Source organism: Candida theae (assembly GCF_024610275.1).
Source record: "Candida theae strain CBS 12239 chromosome Unknown scaffold18, whole genome shotgun sequence".
In the NCBI taxonomy this organism is placed as follows: domain Eukaryota; kingdom Fungi; phylum Ascomycota; class Pichiomycetes; order Serinales; family Debaryomycetaceae; genus Lodderomyces; species Lodderomyces theae.
The window spans coordinates 1,305-26,278 of record NW_026261479.1 but is presented as its reverse complement, the minus strand read 5'-3'; the positions used below and the strand labels follow the sequence as shown (position 1 = coordinate 26,278).

Sequence of the window (24,974 nt, the reverse complement as noted above, 5' to 3'; positions counted from 1 at the left end):
AAAAGAAAAAAAAAATAAAAAAAAAAACCCTCTAACTATTACGTAACTGCAATTTCTCGGTCTTTTGCATTTTGTGTCACTAGTAGAAAACGAGGGACAAAAAGTGTGGAGGAGGAAAGTAAACCTGAAATTCTGCCAAAAAAAAAAAATAAATAGCAAAGGTCCAATTTGTACACACCACCACAGTCTTTGCTGTGTAATCCACAAAACGTTGCGATCTCGGATCTCGGCCAATTGGTAATTAATTTTATTTGAAACCAATGCTTTTTGATCATTGTGTGTAACGCAATTGGTTGCTGTTCTTACCGACAGAGGGAGTGAGGGAGTGAGGGAGTGAGGAGGGGGGGGAGAAGGTCTAGAGTTTACAAACTCCGGAAGGCAGCGCTCTCTCGAGAAATTAGCAAGCCAACCAATTGAGTGTAAAGAAACGGACTCTGCATTCACTTTTGCATTTGTAGTTTGTAATAATGTCTTTTTCTCCTCACAACTACTGATCATGTACTATTGAATATTTGTTACATACCGCAAACGAGAAAAGAGAGAGAGATTTGCATCCAATACACCCAAATAGCAAACAACAACTAGAGAGAAACAAGAGTTAAAGTTAAAAATAGAGGTATACAACAAGAGACGTGGGAGGGAGTAGTGCATATATGCATCTAGGCTTAAGTGTGTGTGTGTATATTTGTGGATTGGTTGTGTCATCTACATAAAAAAGAATTTATAGTGTATATAGAGGAAACAACAGACAATGGAGACAGCAAGCAACATTTTTGTATATGCATATACAGCAACCATATACAAAGAGAAAGTGAAAACGTGGCGATGTAAAATTTCACCACAGTTTTTGCAATTGGATTTCACCAAAGAACTGCTATAAATACCGTCTTAATTTCCCACTCCTCATCAAGTGGAACTCAACCGTATACTTTTAACACATCTACTATTAACTACACACTAGATATCAATACAAAATGGGTTTAACTGACAAATTGAAAGGAATCAAGAAAGACGACGTTGACAACTACAACGAACAAGCTGGTAAATACGCTGGTGGAAAAGATGGCCAAACCGGTACTGACTTAGCTCAAGAAAAGTACAAGGAATACAACGCAAAGAAATCTGGCTCAGGAACTGGTTCGGGATCTGGTGCTGGTACTGCCGCTGGAACCGGTGCTGGCGCTGGCGCTGCTGGTGCTGCTGGAGGTTACGGTGCTGGATCATCAACTTCGGGTAACCACTCAGGTACTACCTCCTCAGGTTACGGTAACCAATCTGGAACTACTTCTTCAGGCTACGGTGACAAGTCTTCTTCTGCTGGATACGGAAACCAATCTGGTACCACCACTTCAGGTTACGGAAACCAATCTGGTACCACTTCATCTGGATACGGAAACCAATCTGGTTCTACCACCTCCAACGCTTATGGAAGTCAATCTGGTTACGACAACACTTCATCCGGTCACCACGGTTCTTCTGGTCACCATGCCTCATCCGGTAACCACAATGCTGCCACTGGTGCTACTGGTGCTGCAGGCGCTGCTGCTTACGGATCTTCCAACTCAGGGTCTCACGGTAACCACAGCTCCAAGTTAGACCCAAACAATGAATATGGTTCAGGTTACTACGGTAGCGAACCAGCTTCCACTGGTGCTTACGGTAACCAAAACGCCACATCTCACGGTTACGACGGTAGTGAATATGGCAACACATCATCTAAACACCACCACGGTCACCAAGATGCAAGCAAGCACGCCCCATCCACCACTGAAGGAGGTGCTACTGGTGCTTACGACACCCGTGGAAACACCTCATCACAGACTGGTCACGGATCATCCCACACTGGTTCTGGTGCTTATGGTTCTTCCAACACTGGTTCTAACGCTTATGGTTCTTCCAACACTGGTTCTAACGCTTATGGCTCTTCCAACACTGGTTCTAACGCTTATGGCTCTTCCAACACCGGTTCCACTGGTGCTGGATATGGTACTGGATCATCTACTGGTCACTCCGGAGCAGGTTCCCACTCCTTCAAGACTGGTAACGATGCTTTGGACTCAAAGATTGCTCAATTGCCAGAACACTTGCAAAGGGAAGCTCACAATGAATTCCAAAAGGGTTACGAAGCTGCCAAATCTCAATACAAATCATAAGTACCTTTACTCCTGTTTTCTTTGTTTTTACTTTATTTAGTTTTGTACGAATAAAATCAATATCATTTTAGTATTGAAAGTTAATACTCCGCTCAAACAAGATTCTACTGACTGGTGTGGGATAATCTAGTTTACATTAACAAGAAATGCAATCACCTGTTTATTTTATCCTCTATGTACAAGCTCTTTTGTAATCTCCTCCAACCCCTTTATCAAATTCTCACTGATAAATTCCTCCGCTTTGGCTTTCCCGTGGTAGATATTAACCGCACCAATCAAACTATATAGCAACTGTGAACTGACTTTCAACTCTCCACTAGATTCAAACCTCAATGTTGGGTTCCTCGATTTCCAAAACATTGTGTTATTCAATCCATTAAGTTTGGCAAAATATCCAGTTGAACTCCTTCCGTAAAGTTCTTTTGCTGCCCGTGAGCCCAATATTGACAAGTTCTTACCTTCAATCACCAATTTTGCATCTTTTTCCGTGTGTTTCTTGACAACGTGTTTGGCAGCAAATAAAGATAATAGCTTTGAACCCATTGCTGCCAACTTTTCATTGTATGGCTTGATACCATTGCCAAATGACTTGTGGGTGATAATCTGTAATGCTATCTCGTCAGGGATCTGGTACCTTGACCCAAGGTATGATTTGATGTGTTGAATGTTGTCTTGGTTAAGTTCGTATTCTGTGCCATTGTGATTTACAAATACTTCTTTGGGGTCCCTTTTCAACCCTTCAACCCTCGGTCCTTTGTGTAAGTAAAGTGATCTGATGAAGGAAATAGTGGGCGTATAAGAGCGAGAGCTTATATTTCGACTGGTATATTGAATGGTCTGTCGTATACTCATCTTGGAAACGAATGCTCTGAACAAAGTTGTTACCTGGTAATGGTGAAAATTCAGTAAAAAAAATTTTTTTTTTTCTCTCTCTCTCCAAAGACAGAATGGAAAATAGGTAGCGTGAAAGTCGCACTTCAAACTTTGGCGAAAAATTATGAGAGTTCCTTTCCTGTGCGATGATCATCTCCACTACCGAAGAAAGCATAGTAAAACAACATGGATATCTTTAGAATATTGAGTAGAGGAGCTTCGTTGAAGAAGTCAAAAGATGTGACTACTGACTACGCCCTCCCGTCAGACAAACAAAACAAAAATCAAAAACATAAAGAAGAATCAATCTTGTCCCAAGTTGAGAAGGAGACTGATTTCTTTCACACGAAAAAGCTTGCAAAACACGTATCAGAGAAGGCAAATTCTGAAGTTGAATCCAAAGAGCAAGATGACTATGAAGAGGACGAAGCTCCTCCTTTGCAGTTGAAGGATGAAGAAGATGCCAAAAAGTTTAGAAACCTACATCGATCAAAAGTGACCGGTGATGACATTCCCATCCCCATAGGTTCATTCGAAGACATGATCGGAAGGTTTCAAATCGACAAAAAACTCTTGTCCAATCTTATTGACAACGACTTTATTGAGCCCACACCAATTCAATGTGAATCAATACCAATATCGTTATCCAATAGGGACTTGATTGCGTGTGCTCCCACGGGGTCTGGTAAAACGTTGGCTTTCTTGATCCCATTGGTTCAGCAACTCATTACAAGACAAACTGGCAAAAACTTTGGAGTAAGAGGGTTGATCATCTCCCCAACCAATGAATTGGCAGTGCAAATATTCCAAGAGTTGGACACTTTGGTCAAGGGCAAGAACCTCACAATTGGCATACTATCAAAGCAACTAGCAAGCAAATTAAACAACGATATTGTGAAGGCATCAAAGTACCACATTATTGTCTCTACGCCATTACGTTTGATTGATGTTGTAAAAAACAGCAAGATCGATTTGTCAAAAGTAGAGCAATTGGTCATTGATGAAGCTGATAAACTCTTTGACCATGGATTTGCTGAGCAAACTGATGAAATATTAAATCACTTGACAAACAACAAGATACGAAAATCGATGTTTTCTGCCACCATTCCATCAGGTGTTGAAGAAATGGCCCATTCCATTATGAAGGATCCCATTAGGGTTATCATTGGCCACAAAGAGGCTGCCAGCAGCACAATTGATCAAAAATTGGTCTTCACCGGTAATGAAGAAGGTAAGTTGTTGGCCATTAGGCAAATGGTACAAAACGGAGAGTTTAAACCGCCGATTATAATCTTTTTACAATCCATCACCAGAGCCAAGGCATTGTTCCATGAGTTGGTTTACGATAAGTTGAATGTCGATGTGATTCATGCAGAAAGGACACCAAAGCAAAGAGATGAGGTGATAAAGAGGTTCAAGAATGGAGACATTTGGGTCCTCATCACCACTGACGTGCTCGCGAGAGGTGTAGACTTCAAAGGCGTGAATTTGGTCATCAACTATGATGTTCCACAAAGCGCACAAGCGTATGTGCATAGGATTGGTAGAACCGGGAGAGGTGGAAGAACAGGTAGGGCAGTCACATTCTTCACCAAAGAAGATGACAAAGCTGTCAAGCCAATCATCAATGTTATGAAACAATCAGGATGTGAGTCGGGATTTAGTGCGTGGATGGAGAATATGGGCAAGCTTAGCAAGAAGGAAAAGAAAAACATCAAAACTCATGAAGTGAAACGGAAAAAGATTAGTACAGTGCCAAAAGTTATAAAGCAAAAGAGGAAACAAAAGCAAGAGATGATAGCCGCTTCCAAAAGAAGAAAACAGTTGGAGGCTGGGACCGAGTAGGAGCAAGTTAAACAGAGCAAAACATATTTATCATTTTCTCTTCCCCCCTTGAATACTATTGACTTATAATACACGTTTTATATCCATCTCTATTAATGATGTTCTTCACCTAATTTGGGGTAACCAAAGATTCTTCTTCTTCCAACAATTTCACCAACAGCAAAGAAACCAGCCAATTGAATACCATAAACACCATACTTGACGGCATCTTGAACATTTGGCTTGTAGGACTTGACTTGCTCAATAACCTTTTGTTGCTCAGCTGGGTTCTTCAACCATTTAAATGCATTTTGGTAGACAGTCTCAAATTGTTTGATTGATGGTGGGGCCAATCCCTCTTTTTGGTAAATGGTTTTGGATAATTCAGCACCAACTTTTGACCAGTATACTGCACAGTTGACAACTTCTGATGACTTGGTGACTACAGAGCTAACCAATCCACTGGCTTTAGATATTATTGACGACATGGTTGAATAGATAATGTGATGATCTGGTTGTAGCTGGGTTATTTTTCGTCTAACAAATTTTTTTTTTTTTTCCCTCACATAAAAAAAAAAGTTGTGGAAAAGTTTTGTTAGCCAATTAGATTCAAATATCTTGACTTCCAATTTGGGTAGTACATTACAAACCAATTTTCATTACATTGTCTCTACAACAGTACACCAAATCTATCTGGCCAAATAACTGGGGCAATCAAGCTCCACCCATACAAGATAAAACACACCCACGAACTAACAATTTTGACCCAGCTTGCGAAATAGGTTCTGCCAACCGGTACAAAATCACCATAGTCGTCTTGCTTGACATTGATTGTTAAAAGCGTTGCCACATACTGGGTTGCCAAAAAGAAAATTATGTGGAATAATGTGTAGTTGTATTTCACAGTAGACCGTTCTTCGTCACGAACCTCTTCTTCTTCGTACAAGTCAACTTGATTCAAGGCACTCTCAGGAAGAGAGCCCTCGTCCACAGCTTGCTTGAGAGCTTGGTATCTCATCTCACTCCTAGCGCTGGGTTGCGTTGTAGTGGTTGTTCCTGGAGTAGCAAACTCCTCTGCCGATTCTGAACTAAATGCAGAATTAGCTGCTGCTCTAGTCGTCGTGTACGCAACAGCTATGAATGTGAAAAAGGCACCCAACACCACACTTGCGGTTCTCGTTCCTTTTGACCTCACCAACGGGTTGCAATATTTGTCATCTGGTTCGGAAGCAACTGCACTCATGACCAAGTATGTGCAGTAAAACACCACCATTGAAGACTGGGCCAAACCTGCATGTGGATTATACTCTTGAACTGTATTGTGAATGGACATGGCTGATATGATAGTTGCAAACACCAAGTTCAAACTAATTGCCGTCTTATTCATTGAACATCCTTTGCCTGCAAAAAACCAATACATGACGACGGTCAAAATGATACTGCCAATGTACATAGTTAGCGTACCACCAACCAACAACTTCTTCCAGAATCCAGCATCGCCTTCTCCGGTCAACTCTTCCATTTCAATCTTTTCCAAGCACTTTTCTGCCCACGCGTGAGCAAAGTCAACCAAAAGTATCAATCCAATCCCTAAAAAGATGGTTGAAAAAATGATTGCAATATGGTTTCCGTAAAACACAAAAAAGCTGTCGGGAACCAAAACAAAGTTAACAAAGATAAATGTAATCCATGCAAAAATCTTCATTTTCCAACATCCATTCTGAATTATGGCTCTGGGGTTTGCTGTCGACTTCACATTGACCAATAACCCCGCCAAAATTAAATGCAACACCCCCAAGGCAAAATTGATCCTATGCACAGAAGTGAAACTTATACACTGGCTACCGTCAGGGCCGCAGCTGATATTGATGAAACCGAATGTAGCTTTCTCTATTTTCCGAATGATGAAGGGCGATAGAGCGATCCATGATATCAAAGAATTTATCAACAATAATATCGCATATGTTATTCTTGTCATAATCGATGATTTAAAGGTGCCCCCTATAGATGTACAAAATGCTGAACATGCTGCCGCGCCAAAGCAAGACGCAAGGGACGACACTGGCATTAGCGGTAAGGATATAGCTGCTCCCATAGTTAACAATACAGTTGAACTGTTGTTTATGTTGTTCTCTTGTTCTTGTAACTTCTGTTTTATTTTTTTTTTTTTGTTCTTTTTCTTCTGTTTTTTTTTGTCTTGTTATTTTTATCAAGTCATCATCTTCAGCTTCAAAGTAACTACAGCAACTCCAACAAACAATGTCATTCAGGAAAAGAGGAGAAGTGTTGGGAGGAGGTCCGACCCCACAGAGGGGGCCTCAGGCTCCATTACCAGTGAGACCGGGTAGCGCTCCAGGTCGGGGACAGCTGCCTGCCACACCAGCTACGTCATCGATTACCAAAAGAGTACCAGGTGCAATTGCAAGGCAAGCTTCTCTGTCTACCCAAGAAAGCTCTATATTAGACAATCCAGCAGTTAGGCCATCACTTATAACCTCACAGCCAACTACATCAACGGGAAGTTCCGACTTGGATAAAATATTACTACATCAGGGTTTACCATTGGGCCATTCGTTGCTCGTGGAAGAATCTGGCACTACTGATTTTGCATCGGTGTTACTACGAGCATTCGCCTCGCAGGGTGTCATGCATAACAGAATAAAGCCCAATCTGTTCAATTCGCATGTCATTGTACTCGGATTGAGTCCTCTTTGGTCAAACGATTTGCCAGGACTATACAAAGGTTCTTCAAAAGATCAAAAGAAGGCAAAAATTGCTGAAAATGAGTCAAAGGTGAGTGTGTCCAATATTGCCCATGGGTCTAATGTCTCTCGAAATGATCTGAAGATGAAAATTGCATGGAGATACGGCTTGAATAAGAAAGACGTTGTTGAAAAAGAGAGTGAACCGGGTGTAGCTTATGAACATTACAGTCATCAATTTGACATTACTCAAAAGTTGCAGCCAGGGCCCAATCCACAGGATATCACTTACATTCCTTTGTCGCGAACAGTCAAGGACATGGTCAATCAGCTCACTAGCGTTATAAAACTGCAGCTCAAGAGTAACCCCTCAAAAGTGATTAGACTCGTCATTCCTGGGTTTCTAAACCCATCCATCTATCCGCCTTACAACACTGCTTCCACATTTGTTTTCCCACTTGCTCATTCACTTCGATCTTTGCTTCGTCAGTTTGAGCAGAACTTGGTTCTCATTTCTTCAATATCACTCGACTTGTACCCTAGGGAATCCAGTTTAACCACCATTTTAGAAATTTTGTTTGACTCTGCCATACATCTTCAACCATTCAATCAAGAAATGAGTCAATTGATTGAAAAGGCGTACAAGAATGAGCCATCAAAAATACAACAAGGGTTGGTCAATATCATCAAGCTCCCAGTGCTATCTGAAAGAGGGTTGATGATGATACATGATGGAGAGTTTGCTTTCAAAAATGGAAGAAAGAAGTTTGAGATTGAAGAGTGGGGTATACCTGTTGAGGATGACTCCAAGGAAAATGAAACAGCCGAAGGGGGCAAGACCGTGAAGAACATTGATTTTTGAAGGAAGCATATGAGAGATGTAGTTGTCCAAACTGTCTCTAAATGTAATACTTATAGATCTGCCAAGACCAAATAGATTTATGAGCCAAATGTAAACTCCTAAACTCTTTCATGCTGTTGCCTGTACTAAACTCTTTATCTGATCTTTTTTTTTTTTTTTTTTTGGAATATTTTTCACTTTCTTTTTGCTACACCGTGGTTGCAAAAACTCCACAACACCTTCACACCAAACTGTTAATGAGTCTGACAGACCAAGTACAATCAATCGACTTCCTCCAAGATCAAGGGATCAACGCTGGAGATATTTCCAAGTTGAGATTGGCTGGAATTTGCTCAATTGCCGTATGTCTTGTCTTCATTGCAGTCACTGTAGTGAAATATTTACTAACACTGCACAGTCGGTTTTATCAACCACAAGGAGAAACCTTGCCAAGATCAAGGGCTTGAGCGAGGTGAAAGTGGAAAAGATCAAAGAAGCTGCTGGAAAGATACAGGTATGTATAACAACTGACTCACAAAAGAGATTTTTAAACTAACAGACGAGTAGACTACTGGGTTTGTTTCCGCCAGCGTTGTGGCTGAACTTCGGGAAAATGTATTCAAAATCACCACAGGATCAAGTCAGTTTGATGGCATGTTAGGAGGAGGTGTTACCTCTATGAGCATCACTGAGGTCTTTGGAGAATACAGGTGTGGTAAAACCCAATTATGTCACACTTTATGTGTGGCTGCACAATTAACCAAGAGTCTTGGTGGTGCAGAAGGTAAAGTGGCATTCATTGACACGGAAGGGACCTTTCGTCCAGAAAGAATCAGGGCCATTGCTGAGAGATTTGACGTAGACCCATTGACATGTCTCGAAAATATTTCCTATGCCCGTGCATTAAATAGCGAGCATCAAATAGAGTTGGTTGAGCAATTAGGTCCTGAATTGGCGACTGGATCGTACCGGTTGTTAATAATCGACTCCATATTGGCTTGTTTTCGAGTTGATTACTCTGGTCGAGGAGAATTGAATGAGAGACAACAGAAATTGAACCAGCATTTGGCATATTTGACTAGAGTTGCAGAGGATTATAATGTGGCCGTTTTTTTAACCAACCAGGTTCAAAGCGATCCTGGAGCCAGCTCCTTATTTGCTGCCGCTGATGGTAGGAAACCAGTTGGTGGTCATGTGTTGGCTCATGCATCAGCAACGAGGATCTTGTTGAGAAAAGGTCGCGGTGATGAAAGAGTCGGGAAATTATTGGATAGTCCAAATATGCCTGAAAGCGAATGTGTTTATGTCATTGGCGAAGGAGGTATCAAAGATAGCGATTAAAAAATAAATTAATCCCAATTAGGAAATGTTATGTATGATTTTCTCCAAATGCGACGCGTGTGGAATAAATAATTCTGTGTGTGTGTGTGGAACTGGGATACAAAAAAAATTCCATCAAGATCTCAAATACACACTCTTTTCCAATCTTGTAAAACACCTTTTTCTATTTCTTTTTCTGTCAACAGTAGTTGTTTGCCGAATCAAAACTATGTCGTCGTCACCACCCCACAGCAGCAGCAATAACCCAAACACCTATATGGGTGATTCGCTCGACAGAAACTCCGAATCCATATCTCAAAGTCAACAACAGTCGGTAGTTCCTTCATCACCATTGTTTTTCAATTCGTCGAATCCTGGCTCAGATATTGCTAACTCACAGAACAGAGTCAATGACATTTCTTCGCCCTTGCACTATACATCATCAGTTAATCAAACTTCCGATATTGGTAACTTTGGTTCTCAAAGAGCTAATCGTGTTCATGATGTCGATAGGATTATGAGAAGGCACCAAAGAAGTGACGTTAATGATGCTGCTTCCTCACCACTGAGAAGAACTTTTACGCAACCAAGAGGAAACAGGCAAAACTCGTCATTGAGATCGACTTCATCGGCATTCAACTCCGACCTTGTTGAACCTGATGAACCAACAAGAGTTATTTGGGGTACGAATGTGTCGATTCAAGAATGTTCTTTAATTTTTAGAGAGTTTTTGTTGAGTTTTAAATATAGGTACAGAAAAGAAGCTGATCAACAAGAGGTTGAGCCCGAGGATCATGAATTGTACTATGTGAGCAAGTTGAACACTATTAGAGAATTGGGGTTGAACAATCTCAACTTGGATGCAAAGAATTTGTTGTGTTATCCTCCTACAAGAAAATTGTATCATCAATTGATCAACTATCCGCAAGAAATCATTCCAATTATGGACCATACTATTAAGGATTGCTTGATTCAAATAATTCAAGATAGCGACGAAGAGGATATTCCTGCTAAACTTGACGACGTTGAAACCAGAGTGTATACCATTCGGCCTTACAATATCAACTTGGTGGAAAAGGGAATGAGAGAATTAAATCCAAACGATATTGATAAATTAGTCAGTGTTAAAGGTCTCACTTTACGTTCCACTCCAATCATCCCCGATATGAAGGTTGCGTTTTTCAAATGTAATGTGTGTGGGCACACAGTTGGGGTTGAAATTGATCGTGGGGTCATTTCTGAGCCCACCAAATGTCCAAGAGAAGTTTGTGGCCAATCAAACTCAATGGTTTTGATTCACAATCGTTCTTCTTTTGCCGACAAGCAAGTTGTAAGATTGCAAGAAACCCCAGATTTGGTTCCTGATGGACAAACACCCCATTCAATCAATTTATGCGTTTACGATGAATTGGTTGATACTTGTCGTGCTGGTGACCGTATTGAGGTTTGTGGTATTTTTCGATCATTGCCAGTCAGAGCAAATTCAAGACAACGTGCGTTAAAGAGTTTGTACAAGACGTATTTGGACATTGTCCATATCAAAAAGATTGACAAGAAACGTCTTGGAGCTGATATTACAACTTTGGAAAATGAATTGGCGGAAAAGGATCAAGAGGTGGAAGAGACTAGAAAAATCACCTCTGAGGAAGAAGCCCAATTGAAGGAAATCTCACAAAGAGATGATTTGTATGAAGTGTTGGCTAGGTCATTGGCTCCGTCCATTTACGAAATGGATGATGTGAAAAAGGGTATCCTTTTGCAATTATTTGGAGGAACCAACAAGACTTTTAAGAAAGGTGGGAGATACAGAGGTGATATCAATATTTTACTTTGTGGTGATCCATCCACTTCGAAATCGCAGATCTTGCAATATGTTCACAAGATTGCTCCAAGGGGTGTGTATACATCCGGTAAAGGTTCTTCGGCAGTTGGTTTGACTGCGTACATCACTAGAGACGTTGACACCAAGCAATTGGTCTTGGAGAGTGGTGCATTGGTGTTGTCCGATGGTGGTGTTTGTTGTATTGATGAATTTGACAAGATGAGCGAGTCAACGAGGTCCGTTTTGCATGAAGTTATGGAACAACAGACAATCTCCATTGCTAAAGCAGGTATCATCACCACATTGAACGCAAGAACGTCTATTTTGGCCTCTGCCAATCCAATAAACTCACGTTATGATCCAAACTTGCCCGTTACGGCAAACATAGACTTGCCACCTCCATTGTTATCTCGTTTCGATTTGGTTTATTTGATTTTGGATAAAGTTGATGAAAGACTTGACAGACAGTTGGCTAGGCATTTGACACAAATGTATTTGGAAGATGCACCGGACACCGTTACTAATAACTATATACTACCTGTTGAACAGTTGGCATTGTATATTCAATACGCCAAGGAGCACTTTAATCCAACTATAACTGAAGAAGCCAAGAATGAATTGGTTCGTGCTTATGTTGAGATGAGGAAATTGGGTGAAGATGCTCGATTATCGGAAAAGAGGATCACGGCAACCACTAGACAGTTGGAATCAATGATTAGATTGAGTGAAGCTCATGCCAAGATGAGATTTTCCAACCGAGTTCAATTGATTGACGTTAAGGAAGCGGTCCGGTTGATCAAGTCGGCCATTAAGGATTACGCTACTGACCCAGTCACTGGGAGGATCGATATGGATATGGTTCAAACCGGTACCACTTCCCAGCAAAGACGTATCAGGGAAGACTTGGTTAATGAGATTTTGAAAATCCTTGATGAAAACAACAACTTGATAAGGTTTAACGATTTAACCATGAAGCTTAATGAGCGAAGTTCATTCAGGATTGAAAATCTGGATATCAACGACGGGTTAAAGAGATTACAACAAGAGGGAAAGATTATTGAAACTGGTGATAACCATAGAAGGACCATAAAGAAGATTGCCGTGATTTAGAGATACTTATTTGTTCAGTGTGTATTAATTATAAATGTATATTTGTTTTATTTCATTCTATAAGTACCCAGCACCGCCACCAACAGCACTGGCAGCAGGACTATTACTTTCCTCATCATTTGTCTTACCGCCATCTACTTCAGCCAACTTTAAAAACTCCTCCAACTCAACATCCAACTCAACATCATCAACCGAGCCGTATTTAGTCTCACCTGTGAAGGCATTCGCCAACTTCAATTCCTTATCCAAATCAAACAAATCACCCCGTGTCAACTTGGTGATGATCTCGCCCAACAACGCAAATTTCATCGTGTATGAATGTTGTAACGAATCTAAATCACGGCGTATTTTCAACAAGTCTATCATGACTGATGTGCAAATAAGTGAAAGAATTAGTGATTTTGTAGTGGGGGTTTGCAAAAGTGAATATAGTTTCGGTTTGGTACGGATGTATGATTGAGCCGTGGTTGAGTTTTGTCGAATGTGTATGCGGCGTAGTATCTTAGTTGAGAAGGATTTGGGAAATATCATAACGAAAGAAAGTGGCCGTGTGTATGTGAGTGTTGAGCTTGTATCAGGTTCAACTGCTTGATGAAATGAGGGGAGGAAAGAAAGCAAGAAAGAAAAAAAAAAAAAAAAAATCTCGTCTGGTCGTGCGCAACACTCAGGTTGCACGTAAAGTTAAATTGCCATGCAATCTCTAAGGCATGCGGAGAGATGTATATCCAGATGATGAAGAGCTGGTGGTTGGTAAGCGCGATAATCACATAACCGGTGTCTATAACGCTGATTTAAAGAGATTGCATGAATTGGCTAAAGATTTTGTTTTTGGCTGCAAATCAGCATAACAAGGTTACAATCTATACTAAATCTACCTCTTGCAGTACTTCAACTCGGCATATCTTAGCACAGGGTAGACAACTCCACTGAATCCCATACACAACCACATGGCAATATCACCACCATACTCACCTCCAACTCTCCTTGCAAGTGGGCCAATCCAGTACTTTTGCGACATACCAACAGCAGCCCCTGTGGCTCCAATCACAAAAGAAGCAGCAGCAGCCCACCCGTGAGTGAGTTTATTAGAATCTTTCCAAATATTGAAATTGTAATGATGCAGAGTAGATTTGCGCAAGTCAAATTGGTCTTCTGTAGAGACATCATGGCTTGCTAATGATGATGATGTTGTTGTTGTTGTTGTGGATGGTGCATCATATGAGCCATCTTTGGCAAATTCTAATTTGTACAAATGGTGGAATCTGCTAGTACGGAATATGGTATTTTCCTCAAGCAACAATATGAAATACATTGAAATCCAGTATCCAATCATTGGCAAGAAATTGCCCAAAATTGTTGAAAACTCATTCCGACCAACTAATGCCGCCACCAAGTACATCGCCGTCACCACAATTGCCCAAAACCATCTCGGAATCTTTGCCAACCAAGTACCTGCCATTTGGATATCGAAAGCTGCCGAGTACGTATTGAGAATATTGTTTGAAATCAATGAGAGAAACATAATAACGAGCAAGAACTTGCCGCCACCTCCCCATGGTTTAAATGCTTCATTCAACAATCCACCCATTCCCCATTTCGCATATGCATCACCCCATGGCTTGTATCCAAGGGCAACATTGCCAATGAGTAACCCAGCAACACCGACAAACGTGGTGGGGAGGAAAATGCCCAACAAAGTGATACAAAACACTTGCACATCTGGTGTATCCTCAGGAAAGAGAATGTAGTAGTCAGAAGCAATCCCACCCCAAGTTGCAGTTATGGAGTAGCATAACGAAAAGAAACTTAGCCAGTTGCCCTTGATTGTGGCAGAATCAGTAATGGCATCATCCAAGGTCAAGTATTGGAATTTCTGCGACGCAACAATGTACAACAACAAGAATGACAAATTGACAGGTATGCTAAGAAACGTTTCCACTCTCAACAACTGCTTGATCCCACCAATTGCAACAAGAAGCGTGACACCAGCAATAATAACAATCCCCGCCCACAACGGGACCCGATCATCGCTCAAACTAGCCAAAATCTGACCACCGACAACACAATTGACGACTGACCATCCAGTGACCCCAATAATATTGACCAACGCCACGAACTTCACAAACCACCATCCAAAGAGGAATCTTGCACTTACCATTTGTCGACATCCGGATCTGGGCCCCATCACTGAACAATATGCTGCCACCACACATCCCAACCCTTGACCAATGATTCCAGCAATCAAAGTGTTTCGTAACCCTAGCTCGAAAGTTAGTGGGCCTAGAAAGAATGATGACATTGAAGTGAGTCCTCCACAGGCCGAGCACCAAAGACCTAGCACGCTGATGAATTGGCCTGTTTTGTTGGATGAACGTTCACTCGGTAGGATCCGTTCTATTCCTCGAGTTTCGACACCGAGCGAGTCAAGTTTTTCTGATGCAAGATTGAGGTAGTGGAATATCGAAGCATGGTTTGCTGGTGTAGTGCTTGTGAAGGAGGAAGATTTGATAGATGTGAATGACGGAGATTTAGTCAAGTGTTTGGGAGGTGTGTTGCTGTGGCTCGTTGCTGACACATCTTCGTCGATGTCAGTGCTTATCATTTTCAGTGTTGCTACTGGAGAGTAGTATCAGGTAAGTAAATAGTAGGCATTGTCAATGCAATTGCAAATTTTTTTTTTTTTTACATCTCTGCCCCCTGATGTAATTGTTGATCAAGCAGTTGCGTATGCGCATAATCGATTCTGAAGGTGGTTTTGTGGCTTGAACATCAGGTGAGATGAATGAAATACAGGTAGGTCTCGGTCGATGTTGAGGAGACTCCTTGTTGAGGTCAGTATATTCTGCAGTACTTGGTGGATGAAATATGACTGTTTAGTAAGGGAGAGTCTGCAATGGACGTGTAATTGCCATTTCTCTTTGCCACACTGGTATGCGCTTTCGTGGCGGAACCCTCGATTTTCTTATATTTTTTTTGCTTCTATCGCTTCTGCGACTGATTCAATATATTGAACCGCTCTCCTAAGTACGCTCTGACTTTGACACCAACTTCATAACAGATCTAGGCTTTTATAGGAAGGCACAGCCATATGTATGTTGAAAGCTGAAGCTTTTGTCCGCAGAATAGTGAGAGAGGTTGAAGTTTTGTAAAGAGTTTCTCTCTGCTGTGTAACTAAAGAGGAGCCATGCCCAGTGCATTAACGAACAGACCCTCCACTTCTGTATACGAGAACATACAAACGTGACCCTGCTACTTCAAAGTAAATCTAGATTGATGAAGCCTTGGAAGAAAGAACGTGAGAAAAAAAAAAAGGTAAGCTTCATCATCCAAACGTTTGCTTTTCGATGGGACACACAAAACAGTCAAGAAGTTCAAGGCGGGCCTGGCTGTATTTGGTTCTTGAGGGGGGGGGGATTGAGTTTGTTTTAGGTTGAATGTTTTCTCTTTTAGGCAATGCCAGAAGTTTTGTTTTGCAAATCTAGACTACTTCAAATTGGGGGATAAGAGGTAATGGTGAAACAAGTTGGTGAGAAGCCAAACGGTCGACTTAAATCCATCTTTTACATGATCAAGGGGATTACTTTGAAACTAAGAAAGTGAAACTTTGTTCCTCGGTTATGCGTTTGTGCTTAATTTGGAGATTAAGCATTTCTCAAAACACGAAATGTATAATCTAACCCGGTGATTGTAGTTGCGTAAATATACCACTCACTTATGAAGCCATTGATCTTTACTGGGATTGCATCGATTCATAACCGAGGCATAACCGTACACAGACCAAAAAAAAAAAAAAAAAGAAATTGATGAATAAAGATGTAAGCAATTTCAGGACGACAATGTGTCCAGTGTGCTGTGTCCAGTGTGCTGTGTCCAGTGTGCTGTGTCCTTCAGTGTGCCTTAAATACTGTACGTATGTATGCACTGCGTGTTAAACTAGAGAATCCAAACCCTACAGAGTAAACTTGAAATTTGAGACTTTTTTGTTTCTGGCCTGTTGAGCCCATCAGCTCAAATGGGTGGAGGTGGTTTACTTTTGTAGAAAAAAAAAAAGAGATAGGAAGGATCTTAGGAGAATCTACTTGAAAGGGGTTGTTGGTAAGTTGCTGTCTCCAAGCACATCCTGAAGTACGTTTTTGCAGATACAGCCACAGCAGCTATTTATAAATTCAACAATTGGGGGTGGAAAGATAAGAGATATATCAATTTCTCAAAAAACAAAAACAAAAAAAAACAAAAAAAAACAAAAAAAAAGGATTAAATTAGCCTCAATCTTTGATCCTCCCTTATTGTTTTGACTTTATAATATTGATTGATCCCGATATCATCCATTACGTCAACAAAACGCTAGGTCTGTTTGGTTATTCACGAACATTTGTACATGCAAGCCACACCCCCTCATGCTACTCTGGAACTGAGTAGTCTTCCTATAGAGTGATACCGAAAGTCATTGGTAAGCGTGCTGTCGTTTGCTAGTTAGTATAAACATAATCAAAATGTAGTTGGGTCAATCCATCAACCAACATAGGAAATAAACCAATTTAAAGTCAGATAATAAATTAGTTTCTTTACATTTGAGTTTTTTGTTCAAATAATGTAGATAAGTATAGTTAATTTTGAATCATCATCTTTTTCAATTGCTATTCCTGTTGGTCAATGAATGTGTGTGGTCCCCATATTGAACACACGAGGATGTCGATGTGCAAATGATATGATGACATACGTATATAATGGTTGAGCAAACAGTTGTTATGGCTAACTACCCATTCTGGGATAAAAAAATTTTTTTTTTATTCCTAGATGTTTCTGTTTCTTTTCTTTTTTTTTTCTTCTCTTCTTAGGTGCCCGATGGTGCGGCTTTGGTAATCCCCCGATTTGGTAATTGATGCTCTGTCACTGCCACTGCCACTGCCACAATTCTGAGTTAAAAACATACACAAAAAGGGAAGAAGTAAAACTAAATAATCTACGATTCGAATGTTTTTCTAGACACCAGCAATTGCTAAATAATCAAAGCGTCTGGGCGCATTAGTAACGACATCAAGTGAGAAAGAGCTTCTTAGGTACTTACCTCCTCTCCTCCGAGGAGGAAAGCAAAGTATTGTGCGAGTGTACGAATGTGCAATGCGTGTAGGTCTATGTGTATACAGCATATGTCTTATCTGACTTCAAATCCGATACAATGATACATATTGAAGTGAAGTGAAGCGGATGGGGGGTGAAAAGTCTGCATGCCCCTCCCCCCTCCTCGTATGTTGCCCCACCTGAACTCATATTACTCAAAGCGAACGAGACAGAGACACACAAACACACAAACAAACAAACAAACAAGCAAATAAACAAAACAAGACAATTTATATGTGAAACACTATGCTAAAATAAACAATAAGATAATAGTACAATAACAAATAAGTAAATCTCTGTAATAGTAACAAAACCACAATAATAGTTTACAGACAAGAAAAAAAAAAAAAAAAAAAAAAAAAAAAAAAAAAAAAAAAAAAAAAAAAAAAAAAGAACCAAAATTGAAAATGAAAAGAGAGCAAAAAACAATAGAATCAGTTAGGGAGATAATATACGTACATCACCAGATTATTTTGTAGTAGACCCAACCACAACCATTGGCACCCTATATATTCCGATTTATGAGTTGAATGTAAACAAAGTGAAACAAAGTGCAGTGTTGCACATTTTTGTGTCGTAAATACTTCATTGATGGACAAAAGGGAAGTCAGCGATAATGTGGCTGCACGTGCATATATCATCTGGTTTGTTTTCTTGCGCGTCAGCATAAATTAGCAAAGTTGATCTTAAGACTTACCTGCTCATTCTTTGAAGTAGTTTGAGGAGAAGTTCTGGTGTTTTAACTTTACGATAAACAATTTTGGTACAACTTGACTCGGGCTCCTCGGTTGAATAAGGGAATTTTATGGGATTTTTTTTTTATTAAGAAAATTTAAAATCAAAAGAGCAAACGTTTGTAAACTCTTTTCATCAAATATTATTTATTAAATATTTTTTATCTTGTGAAAAGAACGAAAAAGAAATAAAATTTAAACCAAAGACAAAAAGAGACAAAAGAGACAAAAGAGACAAAGACAATCACACTCTCTTAAAGGAGTTTCAAAAAAATAAAAATAAAAAAGAAAAAATAAAAAAAAAAAGCAAAACTTGCAAATACAGATAACCACCACACACACACACACACACACAATCTTTCTATACATATATATATGTACGCACCCCTTGTACATATGGATCTATAAATATCCCTTGAAAGTGTCCTTAACATCATCATTGACATCATTGCTTTACTTACTCAATTGTCTATTACTCATCACACAGCTCAAGCATACGCCCACACACCCTACGAAGCTATATTCACACCACATCCACATCCACAACCACAACCACAACCACACACAGCAACGAAATATAATACACATCACATCCAAGTCCCTTTACTTGAAACACACATATTATTAGCAATCTGAATAACAGCTGGTCTGCTAATTCACACACATTGCACGTATTATTTAAATTCTCCAGATTAAAAGAACTTCTTTCCACACACACCCATTCACTTCAAAGCAAAGAGAGATGTCAGTAGTAACAACATTAATCAAGATTGAAAGGAATGTCACCATGGTATCTACTGGAGTAGTAGTGATGCTCATATCCTTGGGAATTTTGTTACTACTTGTTGACTTCATCTTGTATGTACACACATGCTACATCAAGAAGGATTTGAACAAGTTGGACAAGGTATACATCTACTAAATGGGAAACTCAACGTACAATAGAGGACATAATAATTCATCTAGATGGGAAACTACAAAAAAAGAAAAAAAAGCAGAAAGCATGTCGAGAAGAACAACGCATCAAGACACGTTGAGAGAGGAAATTAATCATAGCGTCAGTGTGGGAAACTTTAACTAAGATCGTCTTAATGATCTGCTATTATATATTTTATGTTATATGTAGATTGTATTGAGATGTAATATAATAAAGTGGTTATTCTCTAGAAAACTATACAAATGATTTAAATGTGTAATACACTGAATTTGCAACACTTGATAATTTTTTATGCGACATTGATAATATTTTCACGACATTGAATTGTTACAAAATCTTCAACAACTTCCACCATTACAAGCCACTAGAGAGATCATGACCGGGGAATCGCCGTTACCGCATCCAGGTGCATCTTCAATGCAACAGAACCATACCGCAGCTCGACATATCAAGCAAGAACCTACACCCAACGCCAATGCAACACCAGCTTCAACTGACAATGATGATGAAATTGATTCCATGCCATTTGAAGAGTTACAACAACTATACCACACTTTACAAGAACAGTTTAAGGTTGCATCATCTCAATTACTGTCAACTTTTGAAAACGAACAAAGTCAACGTAAAACATTGAGTTATTTTGAACGTCGTAATCAGGCAATCTTGAACATATTGGAGCATCTAGAAGACAACTCCACCACTAATGACAACTTTACATCTCCCAATTTATTTGATACCGAAAGGATAAATAGAATTGTGGAAAAAGTACCTCGTTTGGCCAAAACGCTATCGCCACTAACACAACATCCTCAACTATTTGCCAACGTTGCAATACCTTGCAATTTATTACTCAATGCATACTTGATTGAAAATATCCCCGATATAATCAATGACGACCTAACATCTATCGAAATCAACCCACAATCTATTGAGGCTTGGTGTCGCCGCAACCGTCAATCAGTGACGACAAATTTAGTTCCTGGCGCAAGCAAACCAGTCACTCTTGAAATGTTGAAACGATTGAATGTGTATAATGGAGTCGAGTTTGATTTGGGAATTGATGGGAAAATGATTGTTACTCCACAAGCTGCTAGTTCATCTAGCAAAAAGAGAAAGAGAAAGTAGTAGGTACATAAAAGGTCCTTCTTTATTTTTTAATTTTTTTTTATTAACATTAAATATAAAAATGCTGACATCTTTTTATTAGCTTACGTAGTTGCTGTAATTGTTGCCATTTGCAACTTTGAATGATCCACGCCGTTCCCTCTTTAATATCGTTTCCAAAACTCGAGTATTTTCAATAAACAATTTGAAAATAAAGACTCGTTTATGGAATGCAAAGTTCCCCTTGTCAATTAATCGAATAACATCAAGAAATAAATCACCATCTTCGAAAATTGAACTTGAGCTCAACTTCAACTTGTGCAATTCTCGTATTGCTTTTATTTCAATCTTGGATAAGATTGAATTCAAATTGTGTAAGCAATGGAAAACTGTTCTTGTGAGTGGCGGGCTCTGACTTTCAATTGATGTTTCCTCAATCATGCTGTTGAAAATGTTGAAATACTGTGCGTCACGATACGGATTGACGATAGCCACATTGAACAAGTTGGCATCATCTTTGGATTCACCACCACTGGCACCACCAAGTTTGAATTCCACATCACCATCAGGAGCCGGTCTAGGATATGCAAACTTCATGCTGTTTCCATATTGATCCAATACCGAACTCCAGCCATACTCATCAAGTATCTCCACCCCTTCAACTGTAGTTGAAACCATCCCAAGCACATAAAAACAAACGCCTCTAATTTCCCAAATGGGACAATTGTGGAATTGGTCCAAAATCAACTCAACAATCGATGACTCTAAATTGATATTGTACAACGGGTCCAACAACTGGATCCCATACTTGCCTGATCCAATTTGCCCAATTATCCACAAGTTCTGTTTAAGCAAATTGAGCATATCGCAATGAATTTCATCTTGGTTATCCACATCAAGAAACTCATCACCATTATTGATTTGATTGAATATGTTTTCCACCGAAGACAAGATTTGATCAAAGAAATTTTGTGCCACGCCATGTTGGAAGTAACTCAAGCCCTCTTCAGTCGACAATAAGCATTTGAAAAAATACAACGACGATAATTCAACATCGCCAATATCCAAATTGGTTTTACCACCTCGGTGTTCAAACGCTCCCATGCTCACATAGGGATAAAATTGAACGCGTATTAATTGTTCCAATTTCTTCAGATACTCAAATTCAGTAATTTGAAACCATTTGTTGAATTCGTGTTCAAGGTACCCCTGTGATTCCAAATACTGAAACCCATGACGATCATTTAGGAAATGCACAAGAAATCGGCGCCCAATTTCGTACTTTTGTAAAATGTGGACAATTGGCTGATACTTGATTATCGACTGCAAGTTGCGGAAATTGTTTCCTTGACAATGATTAAACAATAAATCAATCGAGCAAATAACGATATCATGATTGACATCGTACAAGTTATCAATAAGCACACCAATGCAAAATTCTTGACATTCCAAAGTGTTTAGCAATCGCGGAATGACATGTTTCAATAACGAAATGCGAATTTTCAAATTCGACGTGGTCAAACTCATCTTGAGCAAAATTCTAAACGGCGTGTTATCAACAGTGTAATCAGCATACCGAAACAACGTCAAGATGAACAAATTGGTAGTTTCGGTTTGGCTCGATGCCGAAATGATATTTGTAAACATTGTAAACAACTGCCAGCTCGTTAAAAAATTCAACCCATCGGTACTGCCACTCAAGACTCCAATAAATCGCAAATACCCCATCGATGCTGTATTCTCGAGCCGTTTCTTACTCAATATCGGGTCTTTTGAAGATATACCACTATACGGATCAATCTGCGCCACAATTTCAGCAATTTGTGGAAGCATCTTGCTTGACGCAAAATACTTGAGTCCTGCATCGGTGCTGAGAAACATTTCAAATAAGAGGCACCCAAATTCAATATATCTTGATGCATTCCTATTATTATGCACCGACGAGAACCGATACTTGAATGGACGATAAAACGAAACCAATCTTTTGAAAAATTTCGGCGATTTCTCCAAAACTTCTTCAAACCGCTTGGAATCGGTTAATGGACCCTGAACTAAGCTTGTTAGCAAGGGCCAATTCCATTGTTCAAATTCCTTAATTGTTAAAACTTTACTATTGGCAATCATGGTTTTGAACACGTCATCGTCAACATCGGAGTTTGCTTGTGCCGTGATGCTCTTGACTTGAGACTTGATGAATTGATTCGTCTCCACCGCGCTGGTCTTTTCGCTATTTGCCAAGGTTATATGTTCAGATATTCCTGGTATTTGTAACTTGGTCATGATCAACTCAGAAGGCAAATAGCTATTGGAAATGAAGTAGAGCCTCAGAAGAAGATAACCAGCTTTCTTTTGTAAACTTTTGTCCCCATCCTCTTGAGGTTCTTCTATAATCAGCAACAATTTTTCAAGCAAGCCATTCCTCACCAAGATATATGTAAGTAGTCCTTGGTAGTGGTGGATAATGTCTCTCGGAAACGGCTCCTTTATATCATTGTATTCAAAAGTGAACTTTCTCTTAGTTCCTAAATTCTGTTGTTGGTATTGGTGATTGAATTTGGCTATGAAATCACCAATGGTTGAATTCTCCAACCATGGAAATACCTTGATCCTTAATGCATCTAGTATAATATCAAGAATGAGATCTTGAACGCGATGGTTCTTTTTGCTCAAGTTTATCAAAAGATTCTTTATACTTGTAAAATTGTTGATTGAAAACGCAATCAAACCATTGAAATCACGCAATAATAACGATATTAAGAATGCAACTTTTTGTAATTTGAAATTAGAAACGTGCTTGAATTTGGATTCTCCTGTATTTTCATCGGTTGAAAAGACTGCAATTAATGAATCCAAATCAAATCCATTGCGTACAAATTTCCTTGAATTTTGGAAACTTAATAGCCGTAGTACTATCATTAGACAAGTTGACGCCACCTCAAACGATCCTTCAATGATTGACGTTATCATTAGTTTAAACCCTCCTGAGTGGAAAACTAGCTCTGGTTTAAGCAAAGCAACCTCGCAAATGGTTTCCAAGCAAGCATTTTTGAAACCCTCTGGGATAGGTGCTATACGTAAACCATATGCTGATAACGTATGGTTGTGATCATGCAGATCACCTTCCACAATAGCAACCAATGCCTTTATAACTCCAACTGATAGCAAATCGGCACCTTTGTTTATTGTCAAGTACTGCCGTATTAACTTCAATGCTTGGGTCATTTCAATCAATGAGGACTTGTATTGATCGTTAGCTAGGCTTGTTATGATGAAAATAAGTAGTTTCAGTTGCCCTAGTAGAATAAGACTATCGTAGTTGACAATCAAATGCCGTAATATTCGATAACAAGATGATCTCACTTCCGGTACAGGGTGGCACAACATAAACTGTATTCTAGGTAATACTGTTCTAATCTGCACTTCTTCCTTCAAATTGGGGTAATTCTGAAATAGCGATACCAAATCATTTGATTTTTGAACTATTGAGTATTCATCTTTATCCTTGAGTGAACTTAGATTGGAAAGCAAATCGCTCAAAAGCCATGTTGGGCTTTCCGCGTTGGATTCAGTTGATGCAAACGAAGGTGATGATGATCGGAGTGTTGGTCTATTGGGTAATGTAGCACTACGAATTCTCAATTGCTCAGATTGTAGTCTAGCAGTGTCAATCACAAGGCCCGGCCTTTCCTTAGTTTGTTGTTGATGCAGTTGTTGTTGTTGTTGGTGCAGTTGGTGAAGTTGGTGAAGTTGTTGATGCAGTTGGCTCCTTTCGACTGATTGAATCGGAACATTCATTGACGATATTGTTGATCCTCGCTCTCGTTCAAATTCACCATGAGATTGTTTGTGCATTATGTATGATTGTTGTTGTGGCACTCCAGATAAAGACTCCTGTCGTTGTCTCTGAGAAGCATTCTGTTGCAAATGCGGATTTGAAAGTTGAGTTTGAATTGGCTGTAGTGACGGAAGCGATTTTATTGACGTAGTCTTTCTTGGCACAGCACTATCTAGCGTAGACGTGGATGAGCTGTGCATTATAGCTATTATATACCACGATAGCGTATTACAGCCACCTTTGATAATTCAGGCACCTATTTCTAGGTCGTGTCTCGGTTTCGTGTTTTGTTTTTTTTTTTTTTCTCTTCTTTGTTCTGTTCGCCCCAAGTTTGGCAAAATCGCACGACAATCAATCTTTTTTTTTTGACACATGTCTCAAGGTTGCAAAAGATAAAGATGTGTGCGGTCTCAAGAGAGATAAGGCGAGTATCACAATGGGTTTGTATATCATGAGATTTGTAAGGTGATAGTGAGTTGTTTACATCCGGGGAAGGGGCACAATAACTGTGTCTTGAATAATTTGGCCTTAAATTGGTGCAAATTTGTTCACTATCCTTCACGAGCAATAACTTCCAAAATAGAAGAGATTGAAAGAT

At 39.6% G+C, this 24,974-nt stretch overlaps 12 protein-coding genes across 12 annotated transcripts; 6 read left to right on the top strand and 6 right to left on the bottom strand. All coding sequences in view use genetic code 12, as the record gives it.

Moving 5' to 3' along the window:
- Positions 1-974: 974 nt before the first annotated feature.
- Positions 975-2,153, top strand: ASR1 (Asr1p; the record flags this gene model as incomplete). The annotated part of the gene is made up of 1 exon (XM_051754078.1): positions 975-2,153. One exon carries the CDS (start codon positions 975-977, stop codon positions 2,151-2,153), a length of 1,179 nt encoding a protein of 392 aa, XP_051606888.1.
- A 165-nt stretch (positions 2,154-2,318) lies between these two features.
- Positions 2,319-3,005, bottom strand: KGF57_004555 (mitochondrial 54S ribosomal protein mL57; the record flags this gene model as incomplete). Its single annotated transcript, XM_051754077.1, has 1 exon — positions 2,319-3,005. The coding sequence occupies one exon, from the start codon at positions 3,003-3,005 to the stop codon at positions 2,319-2,321; it is 687 nt and encodes a 228-aa protein (XP_051606887.1).
- Positions 3,006-3,212: 207 nt separating this feature from the next.
- On the top strand, positions 3,213-4,871 carry CHR1 (RNA-dependent ATPase; the record flags this gene model as incomplete). The annotated part of the gene is made up of 1 exon (XM_051754076.1): positions 3,213-4,871. One exon carries the CDS (start codon positions 3,213-3,215, stop codon positions 4,869-4,871), a length of 1,659 nt encoding a protein of 552 aa, XP_051606886.1.
- A 92-nt stretch (positions 4,872-4,963) lies between these two features.
- ATP20 (F1F0 ATP synthase subunit g) lies at positions 4,964-5,338 on the bottom strand (the record flags this gene model as incomplete). The annotated part of the gene is made up of 1 exon (XM_051754075.1): positions 4,964-5,338. The coding sequence occupies one exon, from the start codon at positions 5,336-5,338 to the stop codon at positions 4,964-4,966; it is 375 nt and encodes a 124-aa protein (XP_051606885.1).
- Positions 5,339-5,520: 182 nt separating this feature from the next.
- On the bottom strand, positions 5,521-6,945 carry KGF57_004552 (uncharacterized protein; the record flags this gene model as incomplete). Its single annotated transcript, XM_051754074.1, has 1 exon — positions 5,521-6,945. The coding sequence occupies one exon, from the start codon at positions 6,943-6,945 to the stop codon at positions 5,521-5,523; it is 1,425 nt and encodes a 474-aa protein (XP_051606884.1).
- Positions 6,946-7,109: 164 nt separating this feature from the next.
- KGF57_004551 (Elongator subunit) lies at positions 7,110-8,414 on the top strand (the record flags this gene model as incomplete). Its single annotated transcript, XM_051754073.1, has 1 exon — positions 7,110-8,414. The coding sequence occupies one exon, from the start codon at positions 7,110-7,112 to the stop codon at positions 8,412-8,414; it is 1,305 nt and encodes a 434-aa protein (XP_051606883.1).
- Positions 8,415-8,650: 236 nt separating this feature from the next.
- DLH1 (recombinase) lies at positions 8,651-9,734 on the top strand (the record flags this gene model as incomplete). Its single annotated transcript, XM_051754072.1, has 3 exons — positions 8,651-8,755; positions 8,812-8,907; positions 8,961-9,734. The coding sequence occupies 3 exons, from the start codon at positions 8,651-8,653 to the stop codon at positions 9,732-9,734; spliced, it is 975 nt and encodes a 324-aa protein (XP_051606882.1).
- A 256-nt stretch (positions 9,735-9,990) lies between these two features.
- CDC54 (MCM DNA helicase complex subunit) lies at positions 9,991-12,645 on the top strand (the record flags this gene model as incomplete). Its single annotated transcript, XM_051754071.1, has 1 exon — positions 9,991-12,645. One exon carries the CDS (start codon positions 9,991-9,993, stop codon positions 12,643-12,645), a length of 2,655 nt encoding a protein of 884 aa, XP_051606881.1.
- Positions 12,646-12,702: 57 nt separating this feature from the next.
- KGF57_004548 (uncharacterized protein) lies at positions 12,703-13,011 on the bottom strand (the record flags this gene model as incomplete). The annotated part of the gene is made up of 1 exon (XM_051754070.1): positions 12,703-13,011. The coding sequence occupies one exon, from the start codon at positions 13,009-13,011 to the stop codon at positions 12,703-12,705; it is 309 nt and encodes a 102-aa protein (XP_051606880.1).
- A 505-nt stretch (positions 13,012-13,516) lies between these two features.
- Positions 13,517-15,247, bottom strand: KGF57_004547 (TPN1; the record flags this gene model as incomplete). Its single annotated transcript, XM_051754068.1, has 1 exon — positions 13,517-15,247. The coding sequence occupies one exon, from the start codon at positions 15,245-15,247 to the stop codon at positions 13,517-13,519; it is 1,731 nt and encodes a 576-aa protein (XP_051606879.1).
- Positions 15,248-19,812: 4,565 nt separating this feature from the next.
- Positions 19,813-20,562, top strand: KGF57_004546 (uncharacterized protein; the record flags this gene model as incomplete). Its single annotated transcript, XM_051754067.1, has 1 exon — positions 19,813-20,562. One exon carries the CDS (start codon positions 19,813-19,815, stop codon positions 20,560-20,562), a length of 750 nt encoding a protein of 249 aa, XP_051606878.1.
- A 78-nt stretch (positions 20,563-20,640) lies between these two features.
- TSC11 (TORC2 complex subunit) lies at positions 20,641-24,576 on the bottom strand (the record flags this gene model as incomplete). The annotated part of the gene is made up of 1 exon (XM_051754066.1): positions 20,641-24,576. One exon carries the CDS (start codon positions 24,574-24,576, stop codon positions 20,641-20,643), a length of 3,936 nt encoding a protein of 1,311 aa, XP_051606877.1.
- Positions 24,577-24,974: the final 398 nt, after the last annotated feature.